The 21,534-nt window shown below is 46.8% G+C and overlaps 1 protein-coding gene across 1 annotated transcript in view; it reads left to right on the top strand.

Annotated features, from left to right (window-relative positions):
• Positions 1-14,014, top strand: part of TULP1 (TUB like protein 1) — a 46,381-nt gene extending 32,367 nt beyond the window's left edge. Inside the window, exon 13 of the mRNA XM_063299835.1 lies at positions 13,352-14,014. Coding sequence (XP_063155905.1) covers positions 13,352-13,485 — 134 coding nt within the window. The 3' untranslated portion in view covers positions 13,486-14,014. The remainder of the gene's footprint in view (positions 1-13,351) is intronic.
• Positions 14,015-21,534: the final 7,520 nt, after the last annotated feature.

Below are 21,534 nucleotides of genomic sequence, written 5' to 3' on the forward strand. Positions count from 1 at the left end.
CTCCCTTTGCTCCTCCCTCTACCACGTGCCTTCCCAGGGTGTGTCCATGGTGCGCATGCTCGGGTTCTGACCTGGCGTGCGCATGCTCCAACCACACCCTGTTTGTTTGGCTCAGTTCGGCGAGGCGAGAGGCATGGCTGGTCGGGTGCTGCTCAGCTCCAGGTAGGGCCCTTCTTTTCTTATTTAGAGTGCGTCGCCTTTGTTGTGTCTCCTGGGCGTTGCCCCCAGGTTGCCCTGTTGACTTGCTTGCCACTCCCCCGCGGCCGGGGGGCGGGGGGAGGGTGCTGGCGATCGTTTGTCACCACCCCGTGGGCCCGGGGCGGGGGGAGTGAGTCCCGGGGGGGGGAAGGTCCACCCAAGTCGCGGGCTTGGGGGGGGCCCTTTCCCTTGGGGCACGGGAGGCGGGGGGGGCCTGCGGGGGGGGGTTTGTTTTGCTGACCTTGATTGCGGTTTGTCGGGGTATGCCCGGTGAAATGCTCTGGTCAGGTCAGGCGCGTTAACGTTGTGCGCCGCCACCCATTCCGGGTGGGGGAAGTGTTTCCACCTGACCAGATAGTGTAGAGTTCCTCGTTGCTTGCGGGAGTCGAGGATGTCCCTGATCTCGAAGTGGTGTTGCCCGTCGATCATTAGCGGTGCGGGCTGTGGCGTGCTTGGGTGCCATCGGGAGGTGGTTGCCGGTTTTAGGAGGCTGGTATGGAACACCGGGTGGAGTCTCCGGAGGTTGTGTGGCAGGTCCAGGCGTATTGCTACCGGGTTCACTATTTGCGTGACTCGGAACGGCCCGATGTACTTAGGCCCCAGTTTTTTCGAGGGTTGGGTTGACTTTAGGAACTTGGTGGAGAGATAGGCCATATCCCCCGCCTGGAACGGCGGTTGTTGGCGCCGGTGCTTGTCGGCCTGCTCTTTGTAAGCAGCCTGTGCCTCCTTCAGCGCCGCCGTGATTACTGGCCATGCTTCCGCGATCTTCCGTCCCCAGTCGCTGGCGTCCACCTGGGGTTCCGGGGGTTGAGGTAGCTCCGGTATGGGGACGAAGTCGCGCCCCGAGACTACTTCGAACGGGGTTTTCCCCGTGCTCGTGTGGACGGCGTTGTTGTATGCGACTTCGGCGAACGGGAGCAGTTCAGCCCAGTCGTCTTGGTGGTAGTTCGTATATGATCGTATAAATTGCTCTAAGGTGGCATTAAGAACCTCAGTGGCTCCGTCCGTCTGCGGATGCCAAGCCGTAGATAGGGCCTGTTGGGTCCCCGTCAGCTTCAGGAAGGCCCGCCAGAATTTGGAGGTGAACTGTGTGCCCCTGTCGGTCACCACACGTGCGGGACATCCGTGTAGCCTGTACACGTGGATGAGGAAGAGTTTGGCTAGTTGTTGTGAGGATGGGACCGACGTGCAGGGGATGAAGTGGGCCTGCTTTGAGAAGTAGTCCTTCACCACCCAAATGGCCGTTTTCTTCTGGCTGGGTGGGAGGTCCACTATAAAATCCATAGAGATTTCCTCCCATGGGCGGGAGGGTTCTGCCACCCGTTGCAATAGCCCCGCGGGTTTGCCTGGTGCCCGTTTGGCCCTAGCGCACGTTGGGCAGGACGCCACGTAGGTTTTTACGTCTCGCCTGAGCGCGGGCCACCAGAATTGGCGCCGTGTTAGGTGTAGGGTCTTGAGGAACCCAAAGTGTCCCGCTTGCTTGGCGTCGTGTGACCTATGCAAGATCGCCTGGCGTTGCGAGTCCGGGACGTAGATTCTGCCTTCCCCCCATGCCAGGTCTTGCGCCATCGTTACCTTGTCGGGGTTTGCCAGGAACCAGGGGTCGGTTTTGAGGGCGGCGGCGAGGTCCGTGCGCATTCCCCCTGGTAGTTGCGGTTGGCTTCTTTCCGTCGCCGGTTGTCCCGCCGTCGGCTGCGCCGTAGCGTCGAGCTGCCTCCGTGCGCCGCTTCGGGTGGTCACGGCCATTCCCAGTTGCGAGGCGGATAGGACCGTCCCAATGGTGTCTGGGGCGGGCTCTTCGTCTTGGGGCAGCCGGGAGAGGGCGTCGGCCAGGAAGTTCTTCTTGCCCGGCATGAACTTCAGCTGGAAATCAAAGCGGCTGAAGAATTGGGCCCATCGGACCTGTTTTGGGCTAAGGCGTCTAGGCGTTCGTAGGGCCTCGAGGTTCCGGTGGTCCGTCCAGACCTCGAATGGTTGGGTGGCTCCCTCGAGTAGGTGACGCCATGTCTCTAGTGCCGATTTCACCGCGAAGGCTTCTTTCTCCCAGACGTGCCATCGCCTCTCTGTCTCGGAGAACTTCCTTGACAGGTAGGCGCATGGTTTCAGGAGCCCCGTGGAGTCTTTTTGTAGCAGGATGGCTCCCAGGGAGAAGTCTGAGGCGTCGGCTTGGACCACGAACGGCCGTTCTGGGTCCGGGTGTGCGAGGATTGGCTCCGTCGTGAACAGCGCTTTCAGCTTGTCGAATGCGGTCTGGCACGCGGGAGTCCAATTCAGCACTGTGCCTGGGTTCTTGGCGCGTCGGGTGTCCCCCACCCCTTTGGTTTTGAGGAGGTCCGTTAAGGGGAGGGCTATCTCAGCGAACCCCCGGGCGAAGGACCTGTAGAAATTCGCGAATCCCAGGAAGCTCTGTAGTTGCCGTCTGTTGCGGGGCCGCTCCCAGTTTAGCACCGCTTCGACTTTTGCGGGGTCCATTTCGATGCCGTCCCCGGAGATTCGATACCCCAAATAGTCTAGGCGCTCTTTGTGAAACTCGCACTTTGTAGGCTTTGCATAGAGCTGCGCCCTTCTGAGCTTGTCGAGGACTTGCCTGACTAAGGTTACGTGTTCCTCGTGTGTTTTTGTGTAAATGAGGACGTCGTCGATGTAGACCAGGACCCCTTTAAACAGATGTTCATGCAGTACCTCATTGATGAGCTGCATGAACACCCCAGGGGCCCCCGCGAGTCCGAAGGGCAGTACCTTGTACTGGAAGGCGCCTAGGGGGCAGTTAAACGCCGTCTTCCATTCGTCCCCCTCCCTGATTCGGATGCGATAGTACGCCTCGCGAAGGTCCAATTTGGAAAAGACTTTGCCCGTGGAGAGGTGGGCGAGCATGTCCTTTACCAGGGGTAAGGGGTATTTGTTGGACAGGGAAGCCGCGTTTAGGCCCCGGTAGTCGGTGCAGAGCCGTAGGGTCCCGTCTTTCTTCTCCCGGAATAAGACGGGGGCTCCGACCGGTGAGCATGCTGGCTCTATGAATCCCCTGTCTAGGTTTTTATCGATGAACTCCCGGAGGGTTGCCATCTCCTTCGGGGTCATCGAATAGATCTTTGGTCTAGGTAGGGGGACGTCGGGCAGTAGGTCGATCCGGCAATCCGTCTTGCGGTGGGGGGGTAGTTGGTCTGCCTCTGCCTCTCCGAAGACCTCGGAGAAGTCGGCGTATTGTTCTGGTAGGTCTGCTGTGGTAGCGGCGTTGTCTTGTGTGGTCGCCTCCGCTCGTCCTACCGTGGGGTTGCTTTTGCCAGCTGGTGCCGGTGCTCGATACTCGCCGTCGCCGCATGTGAAGGTGCGGGTCGCCCAGTTGATCCGCGGGTTGTTTTTCGCGAGCCATGGCATCCCCAGGACTGCAATGGGCCGTCCGATGGGCGTGACTACGAACGATGTGCGCTCGGTGTGAGTGCCCATTTGCAGGGTGACCGGCTCGGTTTGTAGCGTGGCTGGTTTCCCTCCCGCTGTAGAGCCGTCCAGCTGGTGGAATGCCAGCGGCGTGGGGAGGGGGAAGCAGCGGAGGTCGAGTTTGGCGACTAGGTCGGGGTGGATGAGGTTTTTTGAGCACCCCGAGTCCACTAGTGCCGCGGCCGTGGTGGCTCCGTTGCCGGCAGAGAGTTGGATTGCTGCCAATATTACGGAGCTTTTGTCGTTTCGTTGAGGTGGTCCGCGTTGCTGTCCCACCGCCTGCCTCGCCACGCGTCTCAGAGCAGGCGGGGAGCATTTCCCGCCGGCTGGTCGGGGTCGGTATTGTCCTCTTCCCCCCCGTACGCGTCCCAGCCCTCTTCCGGTGTCGCTGTGGCCACGGTCATTCGGCGGTGAGGGGGCGGCCCCGGGTTGGGTGGTTTGGGGCTAATTTTCGGGGCGGGCTTGGGCGCGCTGGTCGGCGGTCGGTTGGCGAAGCAATCCGCCGTCTTGTGCCCTAATTTGCCACACCTCCCGCAGGGCTCCCGGTTGAACCTCTTTTTTGGGTATATGGGGCCGGCCATCCCCCCGTGTGGTGCGGGTACCTTTTCCCCGACATAGTTTGTGTCTTCCGTGGTTGTCATAAGGAAGGTGCGGTGCGCGTGTTCGGCTCTCCCCGCGAGGTGGATCCACCCGTGTAACGTTTCTGGGTCGTCGCGGTAGAGGGCCCATTGGAGAACGTCGCGGTTGAGCCCCCTTTTGAAGATTTCCAGCAGGGTGGTCTCAGACCAGTCGCAGACCTTTCCCGCGAGGGCTTTGAACTCCAGGGCGTAGTCAGGGACCGTGCGTGTGCCCTGTTTAAGTCTCTGGAGTGCGCTTTTCGCCCGTACTTTAGCTAGGGGGTCTTCGAAGTAGTTTTTCATCTCTTTGATGAAAGCAGGGAAGGTGGCGAGGGCGGGGGAGCTGGACTCGTACAGTTGGACGTACCAGTCCGCCGCCCTGTCTTGGAGTTTGATCGCCACGGCGGCGATCTTGTCGGCCTCGGAGTCATAGGAGTGTCCGTGCCTCCCCATGAACTCCCTAGCGTTGGTAATGAAAAACGAGAGTTTTGAGGGGGTCCCATCGAAGAAGATGGGGAAGTCCTTTGGGGCCCGGGCGTTTTGTGCGGCCCCGCCTCTCGCTTCCCGGGGTGTGGTGTCGGCCGCCTGTGCCGTCTGCTGGCTCTCCGCTGGCCCGTGTGGGTTCGGTGCTTCGCTCGGGGTGTGGGCTTGTGCGGGGACGTCATTGGGTGGCGTGGGGGGCATAAGCGCCTGGAGCATGGTCCGGAGTTCCGTCAGCTGAGCCCGCATGGCCGCGAGTTCAGCTCGTGCCTCCTCGTCCACAGCCCGCGCCGCCGCTGGGGCCGGTTCCGTTGGCGCGTCCTCGGGGGTGGGTTGCCGGTGGGGTTCATCGTCCCTCCGCCGCGGGTCCGCTTCCTCCTCCGTCTGATGGGTGTCTCCGTCGTCCTCCTCCGTGTTGAGCACCGTGGGGCTGTCGCTCCACGCCCGTTGCTGGGGTGCGATGTGGGGCGCGGGGTCCTCCGCTGGTTTCGGAAGTCGTGCTGCTCCCTCCCGCGGTCGGGTTGCCTCCGTCGCCATCTCCCCTTGGGGTTGGAGCTGAGGCTCGGGTCGGGTGGGGTGGGCGTCCATGGCTCCGGGAGTCCGCGGTGCCTCTGGCCTCGGTCGGTCCTCCTCTGTCTCTTGCCGCGCGGCTCGCCCTCCTTGCCCGCGCCGTTCCGGCCTCATCTTGCTGGTCTTCTCGCCGTCTACTCCTCCCGCGGCTCGTTGTCGTCCGGTGGGGCTCGGCGAGGCTGAGTTTATGACTCTCAGCTTTATGTCGTGCGCTGCCTACCTCTGAATAACGTTCAGACGCTGGTTTGCAAAGCAGGTTCTGGTTTATTTCAGGGTAGGTACAACGTTGGTAGAAAAAAGCTGAGAGTGACAGGAGCGCGCCGGTGCGGGGTTTAAATACCCCGCGCCGGTCAGCGCCCCCTCGCTCACGGTCACGTCACCCCCCTTTGTCCCATGCGTTGCCCTGCCATTGGTTGAGGGCTTCCAGGATCGCCCATCCTCAGGTTTCCATTCTTCTGCTGATTGCTTTCAGCTGGGCGATCCCCGTTGTATTGCCGCTGATGGCTTGGGTGGCTCCGTGATTCGTTTAGCTATTGTTTGTTAGCCGTTAGTCGTTGTGGGTTGATGGCTACTTAACTTGTGCCCCTTCACTTATTTCCTTGTCATTGTCATGAGTGCCATTGCGCTGATGACTTTAGCTCAACGGCACTCATGACACAATAAAACAATAAATACACAATAAAATTACAATATATAAAAATTTAATATCTAAAAATACAATTACAAGTAAACAACAATCATAGATAAAAATAGAATCCCAAGTGGCAGATAATAACTCAGTCCTTGTATGCGCTGAGCGCTCTAGGGCACTAGCCATCCCCAAACGTGACAACTCCCCTCCCTGCCCCGAGCCAGGTGGCAGAGCCAGGTCTTCAAATTCCTCCGGAGGTCCAGGAGTGAGGGGGCTAGCCTCACCTCCAGGGGCAAGATGTTCCAGAGGGCAGGAGCTACTGCAGAGAAGGCCCGCCTCCTGGAGCCTGCAAGATGGAATTCTCTTACCGATGGGGTCCACAACATGCAGGGTGGGGCGGGACGATGTTATGGGGATGAGACGATCCCTCAGGTAACCTGGCCCCGTGCCATGTAGGGCTTTAAAGGTAATAACCAACACCTTGAATTGGACCTGGAAGCAAACTGGCACCCAGTGCAGCTCGTGCAGCAAAGGTGTTACATGTGCCCTTCTAGGGGCACCAAAAATAGCCCACGTGGCTGCATTCTGGACAAGCTGTAGCTTCCGGATACTCTTCAAGGGTAACCCCATGTTCAGCACATTGCAATAGTCTATATGTGTCATGAGCACTGATGGTGAGCAGGAGGCGGGCTGTCCAGGGGGGAAAATGCATGCGTAGTAGAGAGAATTTGAGCTGTCATTCAAACAGACCCGCCTTGACTTTTGAGGTTTATCTGTATGAGTCTTCTCACGCTTCTTCAGTTTGTTAGGATTTTCTGTCTACTGTAGCAGTAATAAAACACTAGAGACCTATTCCTCGTCTCGGCATGGTTCCTGCTTGTCAGGACAATATGGGAGATAACAAGGGCATGAGTAGTCATAGGGCCTCCCGATCCAGGAAGGGGTGTAACTGGTGCACAGCACAAAGTTGTGAAAAGGCCCTCCTGGCCACGGCTGCCACCTGCTCTTTGAGCAGGAGCCATGAGTCCAGGAGGACCCCCAGATTATGCACCAGGTCTGTCTGAGGTAGTGCAACCCCATCCAGAACCAAAGATGACAAAGTTCTGGATACGGAAGAGCCATTAACCCACAGCCACTCCATCTTACCAGGGTTCACCTGAAGCCTGTTGTGCCCCATCCAGACCCCCACAGCCCCCAGGCACTGAGAGAGGGCAGTCACTGCATCGCTTACCTCACCTGGGATGGAAATATACAATTGAGTATCATCAGTATATTGATGATACCTCATCCCGTGGTGACGGATGATCTCACCCAGTGGCTTCATGTATACAGGGCCGCAACTAGGGTCTGTGTCACCTGGGGCAAACGTGGATTCCATGCCCATTTTGGTGCCCCCCCCAGCGCTCATTTTGGCACTCCCCCAGTTGCAGCCCTGCATGTAGATGTTAAAAAGGAGCGAAGAGAGAACCGAACACTGCAAGAGGGGTTGCGGGTTCATCCCCTATCACCACCAATTGGGACTGGCCCTGGAGGAAGGAGGTGAACCAGCGCAAAACCACACTGCCCACCCCCAACTCCCTGAGCCGCCCCAAAAGGATACCATGGTTGATGGTATCGAAAGCCACTGAGAGGTCAAGAAGAGCCAAGATGGATGCACTGCCCCCATCCCACTCCAGCCAGAGATCATCCATAAGTGTGACCCATGCTGTTTCCATCCCATATCTGGGCCTGAAACTTGACGGAAATGGGTCCAGATAATCCATTTCCTCCAGAATCCTCTGGAGCTGCAACGCAACCACTTTCTCAACCACCTTTCCCAAAAAGGGAAGGTGGGAGACAGGGTGAAAATTGCCCAGTATAGTAGGGTCCAGGGATGGCTTCTTGAGGAGGGGGTGTACCAGTGCCTCCTTAAAGGCAGCTGGAAACACCTCCTCCTGCAAGAATATATTAACCATCTGGACCCAACCACATGTCATCTCCTGAGCTGCTTTCACCAGCCAGGAGGGACATGGGTCTAGATGACAAGTGGTGGCATTCACAGTCCGATTTGCCACATGGATTGGATTTGGTTCATTGCTAAGAAAAAGGAACCAATCAAAATTTGGGGCAGTACACACTGAAGTGTGGACAGGTTAGTGTTGTTGTTTTTTTTTTAATTCTGACAGGCTAGATTGGGCTCAAAGCCATGATTTGTTTAACCATGATTTGTTGAGTAAACCATTATTGGCTGGGTTCACAAAATGCACTGAAATCAAAACATAACATATTTGGCTTAATGGAATATGTGAACTAAACCACAGTTCTTTGCTGGATCTACAAAATTAGCTTTAAAGGAACTGTTTGCCTTGACTTTGTAAACTGGAATCTTGCTTTATGAGGGTACGCTCAGAATATCATTACAAACTGATACACGTCTACAGTCTGGGACACAGGAGCCATCTGAAGCTGCATCTATATGAAAAGCAGTTGTTTCTAATATCTAAGTTAAAAAGGTCTGTATGAGCATTTATTTTCCATCTATTTCCATCACGAAACTCTAGCCAACATTCATAGGAATTCAAAGGGGTCTCCCATCCAAGTGCTGGCCAGACCCTAATCTGCTTTGCTTTAGCAAGATGTCTGCCTCAGAGATGATGAACCTCTCCACAATCACATCTGATTTTTCAGCCTTCTATATAGAGGCAGCTATGTGAAATGCTTTCGGCAACCGTTGCAGAGTACATAAGTGAATCAGCTCAATCCAAAAGCTAAGCAGATCGTGGAAATTAGTCCTCTAACTGCTTAGGGTAATTTCAGTCTGAGTGTGTCTCAGGAGATAGAGGCCCATTCTCCTGAACTTGGTTACGGTATTTAGAGTGCACAGAGCAACATCAAGGAAACTTAAATTGTTAGATATACTTGCTTCCCGATTTTTCATGTTGCATTAGAATGGTCAATTTCCAGACAGTCAGATTGTTTAACCTATTTTGCATTTAGAACAACTTCTGTGAAATCTGTAAATTATCATCATTCCAGGCAGATAAGGTGTATTTTGCAATCAGGTCTGAACAAAAAAAATCCGGAATATAGTAACAATCCACTAGAGGGCACATTATAAAAGGCAGCGGAGTAACAATTTGAATGGTCGGAGCCCTCCAAAATGCAAGCTTGATTTTCTTTTGCTTGCTTCCTTTTCAAGACTGGGTTTCCACATGGATACCCTCCACAATTTGAGCATAAATTCATATGACTCTGGTAAACATTAAAGAACATGCAAGGTGTTTCCTGAAAAGTCAAAAACTTCCAGTATTGGACAAGGTTACATCCAAAACAGTTGTAATGAGCATAATGTGAGGACTTACTTCACCTGACTTGTAACCTCTGATTCAAGAGAAGTTCTCTAAATTTCCTGGGGACAACAAATATTTTGTGTGTGTCAAAGTGCCAGAGAATGTACTGATACACTGATGTAAGTCAAGAGTACAGTGAACACATGTCCTTTATTATAAGGACAGTCCTTTATTTCAAAAAGCTGTCCTTTAGGTTTATTTATTTAAATTATTTATTTTCTTGGTCTTGCTCTTGAATTTTTCTTTGTAAAGCAAAGTTATAAATATAAACAAGTTTTTTTCCCCTTATGAACCTCTTTCAGATTTGCCCCTTTTTCAGGTTCGTCCTTCATTTTTTCCAAGAAAATATGGCCACTGTAGTCAAGAGGCATATGTATTCAGAGTTGGCCTTGCTTACACAATTGAAATTTAAAGGATTTAGTCATGGGTTATAATTCTGATTTGGCTTAATGCTTGATTTTCAAAAAAGGGAATTGTAGGAGTTTGAAATCAAGTAGTACATGCACTATCCCTGGCAGCATTGGGACACTCACAGATTGATCTGTAGAACTCTGGACAGCCGTCAGAGATAACAACTCTGTTATCACTAATCCCAGGATGAAAAGATGGGAATAGAGAGCCCCTGGTCCTGCAGAAGCTGTTGACTCTTAACCTCCAGTCCATTCCATGAATGCATAAAACAGAGATGAAGCTCATTTAGATACACTTCTGGCAGGAAAAGTAATACTTTAATGAAAGACAATAGGTAGTAAATACAACATTAAAAGAAATTATGTAAAAGAAAAATATAGATGTAAACCTGAAGATTTCATTCACAAAATTAGCAACTGTGTGACTGGTTTTCAAAAAAGTAAATAAGTGTGGGGTGTCTGACAAGGTATATGTATAATCCTACACACCCTTACGCACACCCCCACACATATATAATCTCCATTGCTGTCCAGTTCTGATCAGGCCATCCATGACTGATATTTGCTGGCAAAAAATAGTTCCCAATGGAAACTTTTCTTCCAGTGCAAACTGAAGACACCAAAGGTCAATCAAGATTGGATGGGATATATGGAAAGGATCACAATCCCTATACTGTACCTGCAATGGATTTGATCAGATAAAGAGCCCTGCAACTATTTATTTTTAAGAAGCAATTCATTCCAATTCTAATTATATGATGGTACTTGGTCCTCAGTACACTCTCCTGGTGAAAGTGCATGGCTGATATTAATCACAAGTCTTTTCTATGGATTAAGTCACAATTCTGACGTGGCTTCAACATGTTGAGTTCATGTAAGTAGGATCCAAATACTAGGAATCTAAATGTGTGTTCTGTGTGGTCTATGAGAATCTAGTTTTTCTGCTTATCCTAATGTTTAACTTCTCCTTTTGATGCTCAACTCAAAGCAATTATTTTGATTTTGATACATATGGAGGACCAAGCATTATCACAATAGCATTTCCTTCCCCTCTGAGTATATGTTGGGGACATAGGCACACTCTGTAACCTACATCAGAACAGTAAACAGCAGCAGCCGAGCAATTTTGCAGCCAGTATGACTTGTCTGCTTGTCACCTGTCCAGCCCCATCAGATGTTAATATCTGGGGGTGTAGGATTACAGGACAGAAAGAACCTGCTCAGGGCCCCAGTTATTTTTACAGATTTCTTGTTGCCCTCACTGAAAACAAAGGGAGTCACAATCAAAACAGGGAATCAGAGAGGCCTTTAGAAGGCCACACAGATTTTAGTTAGGAATCCTGGTAAGAGGGTACAGCTCTTGGAGGGGGCACAAACTTTGTTTTTATGCTCTGTCCATTTAGCTGGAAAAAAGAAATGGATTTACTTAGTAACTCTGTTAAGAGGCATCAGCCATTCATTGCCCAGCAGGTGGCAACTTCTGAGGCTCTCCTCTGTCCCATCACACTCTCATTGCCTTAGTATCTGAATATTTTTGTTTTGCTGCATATGATCCTCAGTACTGGAAAATGAGATCCAGAGGGCTTCTAAGTGAGCCTTTGAATGTACAGTTGCCATGCCTGAGCCATGGACATTTCTTTCTTTAAAAAAAATTATATGGTTGTTCATGTCACAAATGTGACATTGGGAGGCTAACATAAGTTAAGAACCAAAACAGCAACAATTAAAAATAATTAAAAACAGTTATAACAGCAATCAAATTCAGTGCACCTGAGGTCCAAAAAATTCCTTCCACCTTCTGAATCAAATAGTAGACAGACAAACCAACTGGACTTAACTAACATCCTGCCCAATGCAGGATGGAAAAGCCAAGTCTTTAAAGCTTTACAGAAGGCTAGCAAGACAAGGGACACTCAGAATTCATGGGAGGGGGCTGCCATAGGGCAGGCATTTCAGCAGAGAAAGCACATTTTCTAGACCCCCCTTGCAAGAATCTCTTATTATAGCCAATTTTAATAAAGGTAGTTTTAGCCATCCTGTGGAGTTGATTTCATGGACTGGTCTACATAGGGGGCTGACATCAGTCTTGCAAGTCTGATTGTACTGTACCTCCTCCTCCTTATAGTTCAGTGAATTAGGGAGGTGTCTGCCTGAGCTGCTTCCAAACGTTATCTGGACATTCTGGACTTAAAAAATGCTTTAGCTCCTTTTGCCTAGACAATGGCACCTGCATATCTCTGTCAAGGTCATCTTCCTTACTCTTTTCATGTATTCAGCATTGGCCTCTCAATTAATTCAAGGATAAGGAGAGCTTTCTTAGAGGCTGACTTGGCATTAAACAGCAACAACCAGAAACTGGGGCCACTGAAGCTCCAGTGACCGGGTGGAATGCAGTATTAGTGCTAAACACCAAGGCCGTGTTTCCTGTGAGTGACATGCCCCCATTTCTCACCATCTCTGCCTTTGCCTATTACCACCATGATGTCATCACCTGCCCAGTCCTTCCCCCAATTCCAACCAACCTTCTTCAATTCAAAGGACCCCATGATACCATGGATACCCCAATCTACTCAATCAACTGGCTGAGCTCAACTTCTGGAATACTTCTGACTTGCACTCAGTGACCCCTAGTCACCAGCTCACACTCCTCCCTTTCTATCCAACAATCTATCACCTCCCTTCCCATCCAACAATCTATCACCCAGGTAACTGGGAGAAGGTCAAAAACGTAGCTGTGCAATGCTGTTGCATTTGTAATGCTACAAGATTTCCATTCAGAAGCATTACATTTTGAACCATAAGCCAAATATTGTTTTGAAGGTCACCTGTGAGGGACAACATACAGCAACCAGATTCAGAATACAGTGTCTTGAAAATTGTAGCAGGTATGTTATGATAATTACCCTTCTTCTAAATTGAGTGTTATAGCTCAGAAGCTCAGCAAGGATGTTGATGAGGTATGAGTGTTGTGGGAGAGTGGGAGTAATGTTCATTTTCTTTTTACTGCTCTGTGAATTGCTCTTTCTGTTGTATCCTCTTCCTCCTCTCCTGGCAATAGGTCACAGACTCAGAAGAACAGCTTCAGCAAGAGTTAACAGCAATTTCCCCAAATTCTTTTCCCCCCTCCCAGATCAGAAGTCTTCTTTCAGCGCAACTGATCGCTGTGCAAATTACGTACTGACAGTAATGTGGGTTTGCTGCTAATCTGTTTGTGCTGGATACAGTATAATTGCAGAATGTAAATAGTGGCATAAGAGTCTGTATCCATTATCAGCCCAGGATTCTCCCAGTCGGGGGTATCTGTAGGGTGTGGTCAAAAAGGTCTAGATGACAGCTATGATATGCGATCATAGCTCTATGACACATATAAAAAACAGGTAGAGATTCAATTGCACTGTTGCAGCCACCATCTTGACTTTTTTGACCATACCCTGTGGACATCCATGCTCCCAGGCTCTCTTATGACTTTCCTTTTAGAGTGAACAATGCTAAAATCGGGGAAAAGAGCATGGAAAAAACATCTCCTTGACCACCTTTACTAATAGTAATACACCTCCATCCACCTTGGTTGAATTTTGTCCTGAAATGCATGCTGTATGGGACCAAAAGTTTCTATGGCAATTTATACTTGATTTGGCATTTATCTGCCCACCTGATAATGTCATCTTTCCTTTCCCGCAGCTGATTACATCATCTTGCAGTTTGGCCGAGTGGCTGATGATGCTTTTACCATGGACTACAATTACCCACTTTGTGCTGTGCAGGCTTTTGCCATTGCCCTCTCAAGCTTTGATGGGAAACTGGCCTGTGAATAGCATACCTACAATGCCATCATGCCTAGGTTTGTACCAGGTCTGGACCAGTCAGGCCAAATTCCCTCTGTTTGGTCTGACCAGTGCAAGCACAAATATGCCTGGCAACGAAAGGCAGAGGAGATGATATGAAGAGGAATGAGAGTTCAGTTGGTATTGTTAAACATAGCCAATATACTGTTGGGGAAAACCTTGCAGAATTCTGAATGCATATTAGTGTAGTGTCATTTTAGCTGGTAATATCATATGTGCGTACGTGTCTTTAGCATTTTCCTGTGAAAATTTGAAGCCATGGTTCAAAAAGACTGAAAGCATCTTGGTTTTGGTACTGTTAAATTATTCACTCCTATGGGATATGGAACCAGCTACCCATCTTAGGCTGTCAGTGACTTATTGTATACATATGTAATAATCAAGACTAGGTATTGTTTGAATCTCAAGAAGATTTGAGTGTTTAGATGAGTGTTTCTTAAACTCAGCAACTTTAAGATGTGTGGACTTCAATGCTGGCTGGGGAATTCCGGGAGTTGCAGTCCACACATCTTAAAATTGCTGAGATTGAGAAACACTGGTTTAGATTATTTGCTGGGCTGGTGGGTGGGTGGATGGTTTTGTTTGGTTATTTATAATTGACATGGGGAAAGGAAGTTGTTTTCCTGTAATGATAATGATCAATTAAAGACCAATGGGTGGGACAAGCTCTACTTTATTATCTTTTCAAAAATCATGGCCTGCCCGCCAGTTGCAGGAGTGGAGATGAATGTGTAAATTTGTTGGTTGTGGAAAGTATAAGCTGCTTGTGTTGGAGGAGAGGCCAATGGATTTAGAGTTGAGTTTGCAAATTGCGGTCTGGACAACTTTCTTTAAATACTAGCTTAATACAGTAGGATACACACACATATACTGTATGTATGTATGTGTGTCTGTATACATACACACACATACATATATATGTGAATGCATGCATGGGTGGGGATATGTCAGCACTTAGATAAATGGAAACCCTTTGGGATGGGGCTATGGCTTATTTACAAAGTTTAAGCAGAGTAGAGAGCTGCAATTTAATATACTTCTACAAAGATGTGTTCTGCCTTGTCTCTTTTCTCCCTGTTGTTCTTCTTTTCTCCATCCCCAGCTTGAATGACATTTCCTCATCCAGGGAAGAGACAGGCTCATATCTCCAAATTAGCACTGCTCTTCCAAAACATTCCTGGGACTACCTTATCATTTTGAAGAAGGTGGTTTGAAAAGGTCGCAAATTATCACCTTAACTTATTAGCAGCTTATGTCTGGCCCAAACTTGCTTGGCAGGATTTAGTTCCACCCCCTCTCTCCTAAGGTTAATCTGCATGACCAGGTTGCCCTACTAACCATTTCTCAGATGGCACCCTCTACCAGCCCACCAGGAAGACAGACTGCCCCCATCTTTCTTGTCATGAACCAAAAGTAGTGTTTTCCTGATGGTTTGCCTTCTGTGCTTTATTTCTTTATGGAGAAACATCTCCAGTCCAATTAGCTATTATGGACAATGGTGGAAAAACCTCTCCCTTCCAGTCACTCATCGTTGGCGTTTTGTTCTGGGATGCCAGAATGCCTGACCCCTTCCGAAAGGACCTCAGTTGGTGAACCTGTTCTTTTTTTTGTTTCACCAGTAGACCAGTGAAATGAACTTTTTCAGATTTCTTTTTTTGTGTGGCCACCTCTCCCTGTAGTTTCCACTCTGTTCAGCTGTCTGCTTGTGGTGTGGTTGCATGCCCAGCAATTAACTGAGTTTTGGTAGTAAAGAAGCCAAAGACCAAGAGGAAGTGAGCTGGGTTGCTGGAATAATAAAAAGCTGTTTGCTTGTTTCACTGATGGAAGATGAAAGGCTCAACTTTTCTATAAGATCATTGATCAAGTCATGAACAATGGCTCTTCCTTTTCTATAAGAGCTGTAAGTTCTATAGAACAAGATCTTTTCTATAAGATCACTGATCAAGCCATGAACAATGGACCTTCCTTCCTCCCTCCCTCCCTCCCTAACCTGGACACACCAGACAGAAATGTATGGAGTATGGGGGAGTGTCAACAGGGGGCACTTCATGCAAACATTCAAACAAAGGAAACCATGCATTCTCAAAGACCCATCCACAGAAGAGAAAGATGTTGGTGCTTTCCCAACATGAAAAAGAAGCAGAGGAGTCCACCAAGCAACAGCTGAGGTAAGCACAATCCAGACAGAAACTCAGGCTATTACCATGGCCAAAGCAGGCGAGAGAATTGAAGTTTAGAAAGGGATTTCTTCAGCCAGCTTCATTTCCAGCCTGTTTACACATGGGAGCTTAAGGCTGCAGTGTGGAATTCTGTAACTAAAAATATTAGAAATAAAGTGTTCCTGAGAGATCATTTATTTCTTGATCCTATAGGGAACGCAGACACCTCCTGGAAGCTCAAAGAATATTTTATTAGAAGCTATTTCAAGCAGCCATTACTGGGCTGTTATGAGAATGTATGATTTGGCTAAGAGAATTTAGACAACATTGGTAGTTATTTGTCAAATATCTTCAATATTCTATGAATATCATTTCTTCAACTGGATATTCCTGAATTTATTTGAATGGTAATTTTAGCTTCATACATTAGTATCATTTCCCCATGATATCATAGTCTGGGTGTTAACATCCACCTTTTAAAAAAACAGTCTGATATCTTTATTATCAATGTTATGTTGTAATTTTCACCAAATTAGGACCAAGCTACTCCTAAGATAATGCTAGGAAGGAAGGAAGGAAGGAAGGAAGGAAGGAAGGAAGGAAGGAAGGAAGGAAGGAAGGAGTGTACTGTATTTTACAACATAAATTAGCAGATAATCTCAAAATTAAATTTATCAAGAGGTGAAAGCAAAGGGATGAATGCTAATAAATGCTATTAACCTTATTTAGTTTTAGTTGCAATATATTTTCAGTTATTATTCCACCTTGCTTTCCAAGAATGTAAGGCCAGTACTGCATATGCATTATACCTCATTTGGGAATAGCAAAGTCTCCCTCACTATCTAGCCACCTGTTGTTCAATGCATAACTAATAACTTCCATCCTATAATCTGAACATCATCAGACCAAACTATTTCTTCACTGAAGAGCTGTTAAAAGCAACAGAAAGCTTGAGTGGGAAGGCCAAGTTGTTGCAGGAAGTACTTAGTAACAATGACTCAAAAGGTGTGGTCCTCTTTGTGAATCATAGTGTGGCACTTCACAAGAGTATTGATGAGGGGTATTATGCTTGCTTTTTCTTTTAGAAGCCATTGCATGAGCTTTGACTTTCTGGGGGTTTGTGTGTTGGGTTTGCCTAGGAATGGATGTGATTAAATTTAAGTAGGACATCAAATCTGCTTAAGTCATCAACAGAACTCTTCTTTCATCCAGAGTTCAGTTAGGTAGAGCGAGAGCCTTCACTTCCTGTCCTCATGTGACATTTATGGTTGTTACTGTGGGATGTAGGTGATGCCTTCCAAGTCACAATGAATCATACATGTAGGTGTGGAAGGAAGGCTGGAAGATGTTTTGTACATGTGAGCTGTAACTAATTATTATTGTTATTCTGATTAATTGTAAAAGGAAAGACACTTATAAATCTTGGTGGTTTCTGAGTGTTTCCCTACTCCCCCTCCATTATTTAGTATGAACCATTGTTGTAATAATACAGAAGCCTTTCCCAACCTGGTTTCCTCCAGATATGTTAGGCTATAACTCCTATCAACTTCAGCCAGCCCTTAGTGTGACACATTTGGAAAACACTATGCTAGGAAAGGGCAGTTTATGTCTGGACGGAGAAACAAAGGCACCAGAGAGCACCGGACTGGAAAATGCAATGTTACAGGCAAAGTTTGTTACAATATGTAATGACCTCCTGCAAGAGCAGCCGTGTAAGAACATTATTCAGACAAGTACAAACACACTGCAGCAACCCAGAACACCGAAAAAAGGAAACAGGCCACCTATACAACATCTTCCAAACAAAATGGATACCCATGCAACTTTATTGAAAAGTGCCTGACCACTCAACCCACTACAGCACAACCAACTCAAGCTATGAAAAGGATAACACTACCGCACATCAAAAACATCTCAGAAACAACCAACAGACTGTTACAACCACACGACATCACCGTAGCACACAAACCAACTAAAGCTTTCCAAAACATCTTAAGTAACCCAAAAGACCCAGTAGCCCAAGAATTAAAAAGAGGAGCCATCTACAACATACAGTGTAAGGGCTGTAACAGCCACTATGTAGGACAGACAGGCAGAAGACTAGCAGAGGGCATTCATGAACACCAACTAGCAATCAGAAGACATGATGAAAACTTCTTAATCTCACAACACATAGACCCAATCAAAGTTCCAACTGGGAAACTGTGAGCATCCCAGATCAAGCCAAATCCAAAAATGTTAGGGAATTCCTGGAAGCTTGGCATTCAAACAAATCAGTCATCAATAGACACATAGAAATAATCCATATTTGCACATCATTCAAAAGAGACAACAAAAAGCTAAGATGGAAACCAAAAAAATCCTCTCCAGCAGCCAACACCCAGATAAGCAGGAATTAACACCAGGCAAAGAATCCAGCAGAAAACAATACTTTAATCAAGGAACTACCAAGGAGAAAACCACACCCCCACCAACACTGGCAGGGCAAACTACTGTTTATAAACAGGGAGCAAACCCCACACTGACTAGCACTGATGATGATACCTAGTCGGGTGATGAAACATCTGCAGGCAAACAACCAAGCTCAGAGAGCACCAGAGGCTCCACAGTTCAACACTCAGCTACATATATTCTCTTCTATGCAATGAAGCATTAGAGAAGTACATTAGCCTTGGGTCATTAGTCCCCATAAGCAATCAATTTTGAAACTCTGTTATGTAATTTTTTAATTTCTCACATGTTGAGGCCACATCAAAGACAAGAGATTGACAAAATGGAGAGAGCATTTTCAAACTCCATGATAGTTAATCAAAAGCAAAACCTGAAAATCAAAGGAAAGTTGTGCTTCTGTGAGTTGGTTTCTTCACAGTCGGACACCCAAGTCCATCTGCAGCTTCGTTCTGCCCACATCCTCGATAGCATGATTAGCTGTCCTCAGTACAACATGGTTGATCAAAAAAGAACCATTGGAAGGGACAGCAGGGGCCTTGAAGTTGCCCAACAATAATTTTATTACCACCAATAGTGCCATGAACACAAATTCTTCTGCAGTTTTTTTTCCCCCCATCAGTTCTCATTAAATTTGATAAAAGAGAATTTGCTTTTGAAATTTCCTTCAAAGGAGAAGAGAATTTCAATCACTTTCTCATGGGTAGTGTGTGCTATTCTGGTCATATTATGTTATTTTTTTAAAAAATAATTTTTATTAAAGTTTTTTTAAGCAATAGAAGACAAATCTGAAAGAAAAAATAGAAGAAAGAATCAGAAATAAAGATAAGAAGAAGAAAGTGCAGAAAAAAAGAAAAAAGGAAAGATAGAAAAAAGAATAACTAAGAGAACAAAAGTCAGAAAAATAAATGACTTCTGACCCTCTTTGCAACAGAAATTAACAAACTTATTATCCAACCTCCTTCAATATTACAAAAATCCCTTCAGCCTCTTATTTAGTCCTTTTTCAATCATCGAATCCATAAGTCATCACTTCACTTTTTTCTGTTTCCAGCAAAAAGTCCATAAAAGGTTTCCAGTCTTTTAAACAGGTATTTACTGTTTTATCCTTGACCAAACAGGTCAGTTTTGCCATTTCTGACAATTCCATGAGTTTTTTCTAGTTGGGTATCCATAAGTCCAATAAGAAAAGTTCTGGATGTTTCTCAAGATTAATTTTTAAGATTTTTTATATCATTGTATGTATTTATATCCAGAATTTTCTAGCTTTTTCACAAGTCTCCCATGTATGGTAAAATGTCCCTTCACCTTTTTCACATTTCCAACACTGATTTGAGGTACCTTTATACATCTTCGGTAGTTTCTCCGGTGCCATATGCCAATGGTACATCGTTTTATAAAACTTCTCTCTTAAGTTATAACACAATGTGATTTTCATCCCATTTATCCACATTCTTTCCCATTTATCCAGTCTCAAACCTTAATAAAAACATGTACATTTTGGCAATTACATGTTCATTATTTGTACATAATTCATTTTCAAATTCTGTCTTATGTTGCTCAATTCCAATTACTGTTTAAACTAGATTAAATATTTCTCTTAATTGTGCATATGAAAAATAATTGGAAAGCACATCCCTCTGCAGTCAATTGTTCTCTTGACTTCTTCTTAAGTTCTCCCTCTTCCTGTATTAATAAATCTTGATATGTTACCCATTTCACTGTATCCACTGTTTTTTTTCTATAAAATACTTCCTTTGATGAGACCCATAAAAGTATCTTTGGGCACAACCTGGGTTGGTATTTATTCCATATTCTTAAAATGGCACTTCTCACATAATGATTTTTTAAATCTACATTAACTTTTAAAATCCATGTCACCGAAATCTCAGGTTGTACCCTTCTGTTTGTTGTTTATTCGTTCAGTAGCTTCCGACTCTTCATGACTTCATGGACCAGCCCATGCCAGAGCTTCCTGTCGGTCGTCAACACCCCCAGCTCCCCCAGGGACGAGTCCGTCACCTCTAGAATATCATCCACCCACCTTGCCCTTGGTCGGCCCCTCTTCCTTTTGCCCTCCACTCTCCCTAGGATCAGCATCTTCTCCAGGGTGTCCTGTCTTCTCATGATGTGGCCAAAGTATTTCAGTTTTGCCTGTAATATCATTCCCTCAAGTGAGCAGTCTGGCTTTATTTCCTGGAGCATGGACTGGTTGGATCTTCTTGCAGTCCAAGGCACTCTCAGAATTTTCCTCCAACACCACAGTTCCAAAGCATCTATCTTCCTTCTCTCAGCCTTCCTTATGGTCCAGCTCTCGCAGCCATATGCTACTACGGGGAACACCATTGCTTTAACTATGCGGACCTTTGTTGTCAGTGTGATGTCTCTGCTCTTAACTATTTTATCGAGATTTGTCATTGCTCTTCTCCCAAGGATTAAGCGTCTTCTGATTTCCTGACTGCAGTCAGCATCTGCAGTAATCTTTGCACCTAGAAATACAAAGTCTTTCACTGCTTCTACATTTTCTCCCTCTATTTGCCAGTTATCGATCAAGCTGGTTGCCATAATCTTGGTTTTTTTGAGGTTTAGCTGCAAGCCAGCTTTTGCACTTTCTTCTTTCACCTTCATCATAAGGCTCCTCAGTTCCTCTTCGCTTTCAGCCATCAAAGTGGTATCATCTGCATATCTGAGATTGTTAATGTTTCTTCCAGCAATTTTAACACCAGCCTTGGATTCCTCAAGCCCAGCATGTCGCATGATGTGTTCTGCGTACAAGTTGAATAGGTAGGGTGAGAGTATACAGCCCTGCCGTACTCCTTTCCCAATCTTAAACCAGTCCGTTGTGCCGTGGTCTGTTCTTACTGTTGCTACTTGGTCATTATACAGATTCTTCAGGAGGCAGACAAGATGACTTGGTATCCCCATACCACTAAGAGCTTGCCACAATTTGTTGTGGTCCACACAGTCAAAGGCTTCAGAATAGTCAATAAAACAGAAATACGCATTTTTCTGAAACTCCCTGGCTTTTTCCATTATCCATCGGATATTGGCAATTTGGTCCCTAGTTCCTCTGCCTTTTCTAAACCCAGCTTGTACATCTGGCAATTCTCGCTCCATGAATTGCTGAAGTCTACCTTGCAGGATCTTGAGCATTACCTTACTTCTAGTGTCTCAGCAGACAGCCATTTTGCCTTCTTGTTTTTCTCTTTCTTTGGGATGTATTTTGTTGCCGCCTCCTGAACAATGTTGCGAACTTCTGTCCATAGTTCTTCCGGGACCCTATCTACTAAGTCCAGTCCCTTAAATCGATTCTTCACCTCCACTGCATATTCCTTAGGAATATAAGTGAGCTCATATCTAGCTGATCTGTGGGTCTTCCCTAATCTCTTTAGTCTGATCCTAAATTGTGCAA

The sequence above is a fragment of the Candoia aspera genome, chromosome 3 (genome assembly GCF_035149785.1).
Source record: "Candoia aspera isolate rCanAsp1 chromosome 3, rCanAsp1.hap2, whole genome shotgun sequence".
NCBI lineage: Eukaryota > Metazoa > Chordata > Lepidosauria > Squamata > Boidae > Candoia > Candoia aspera.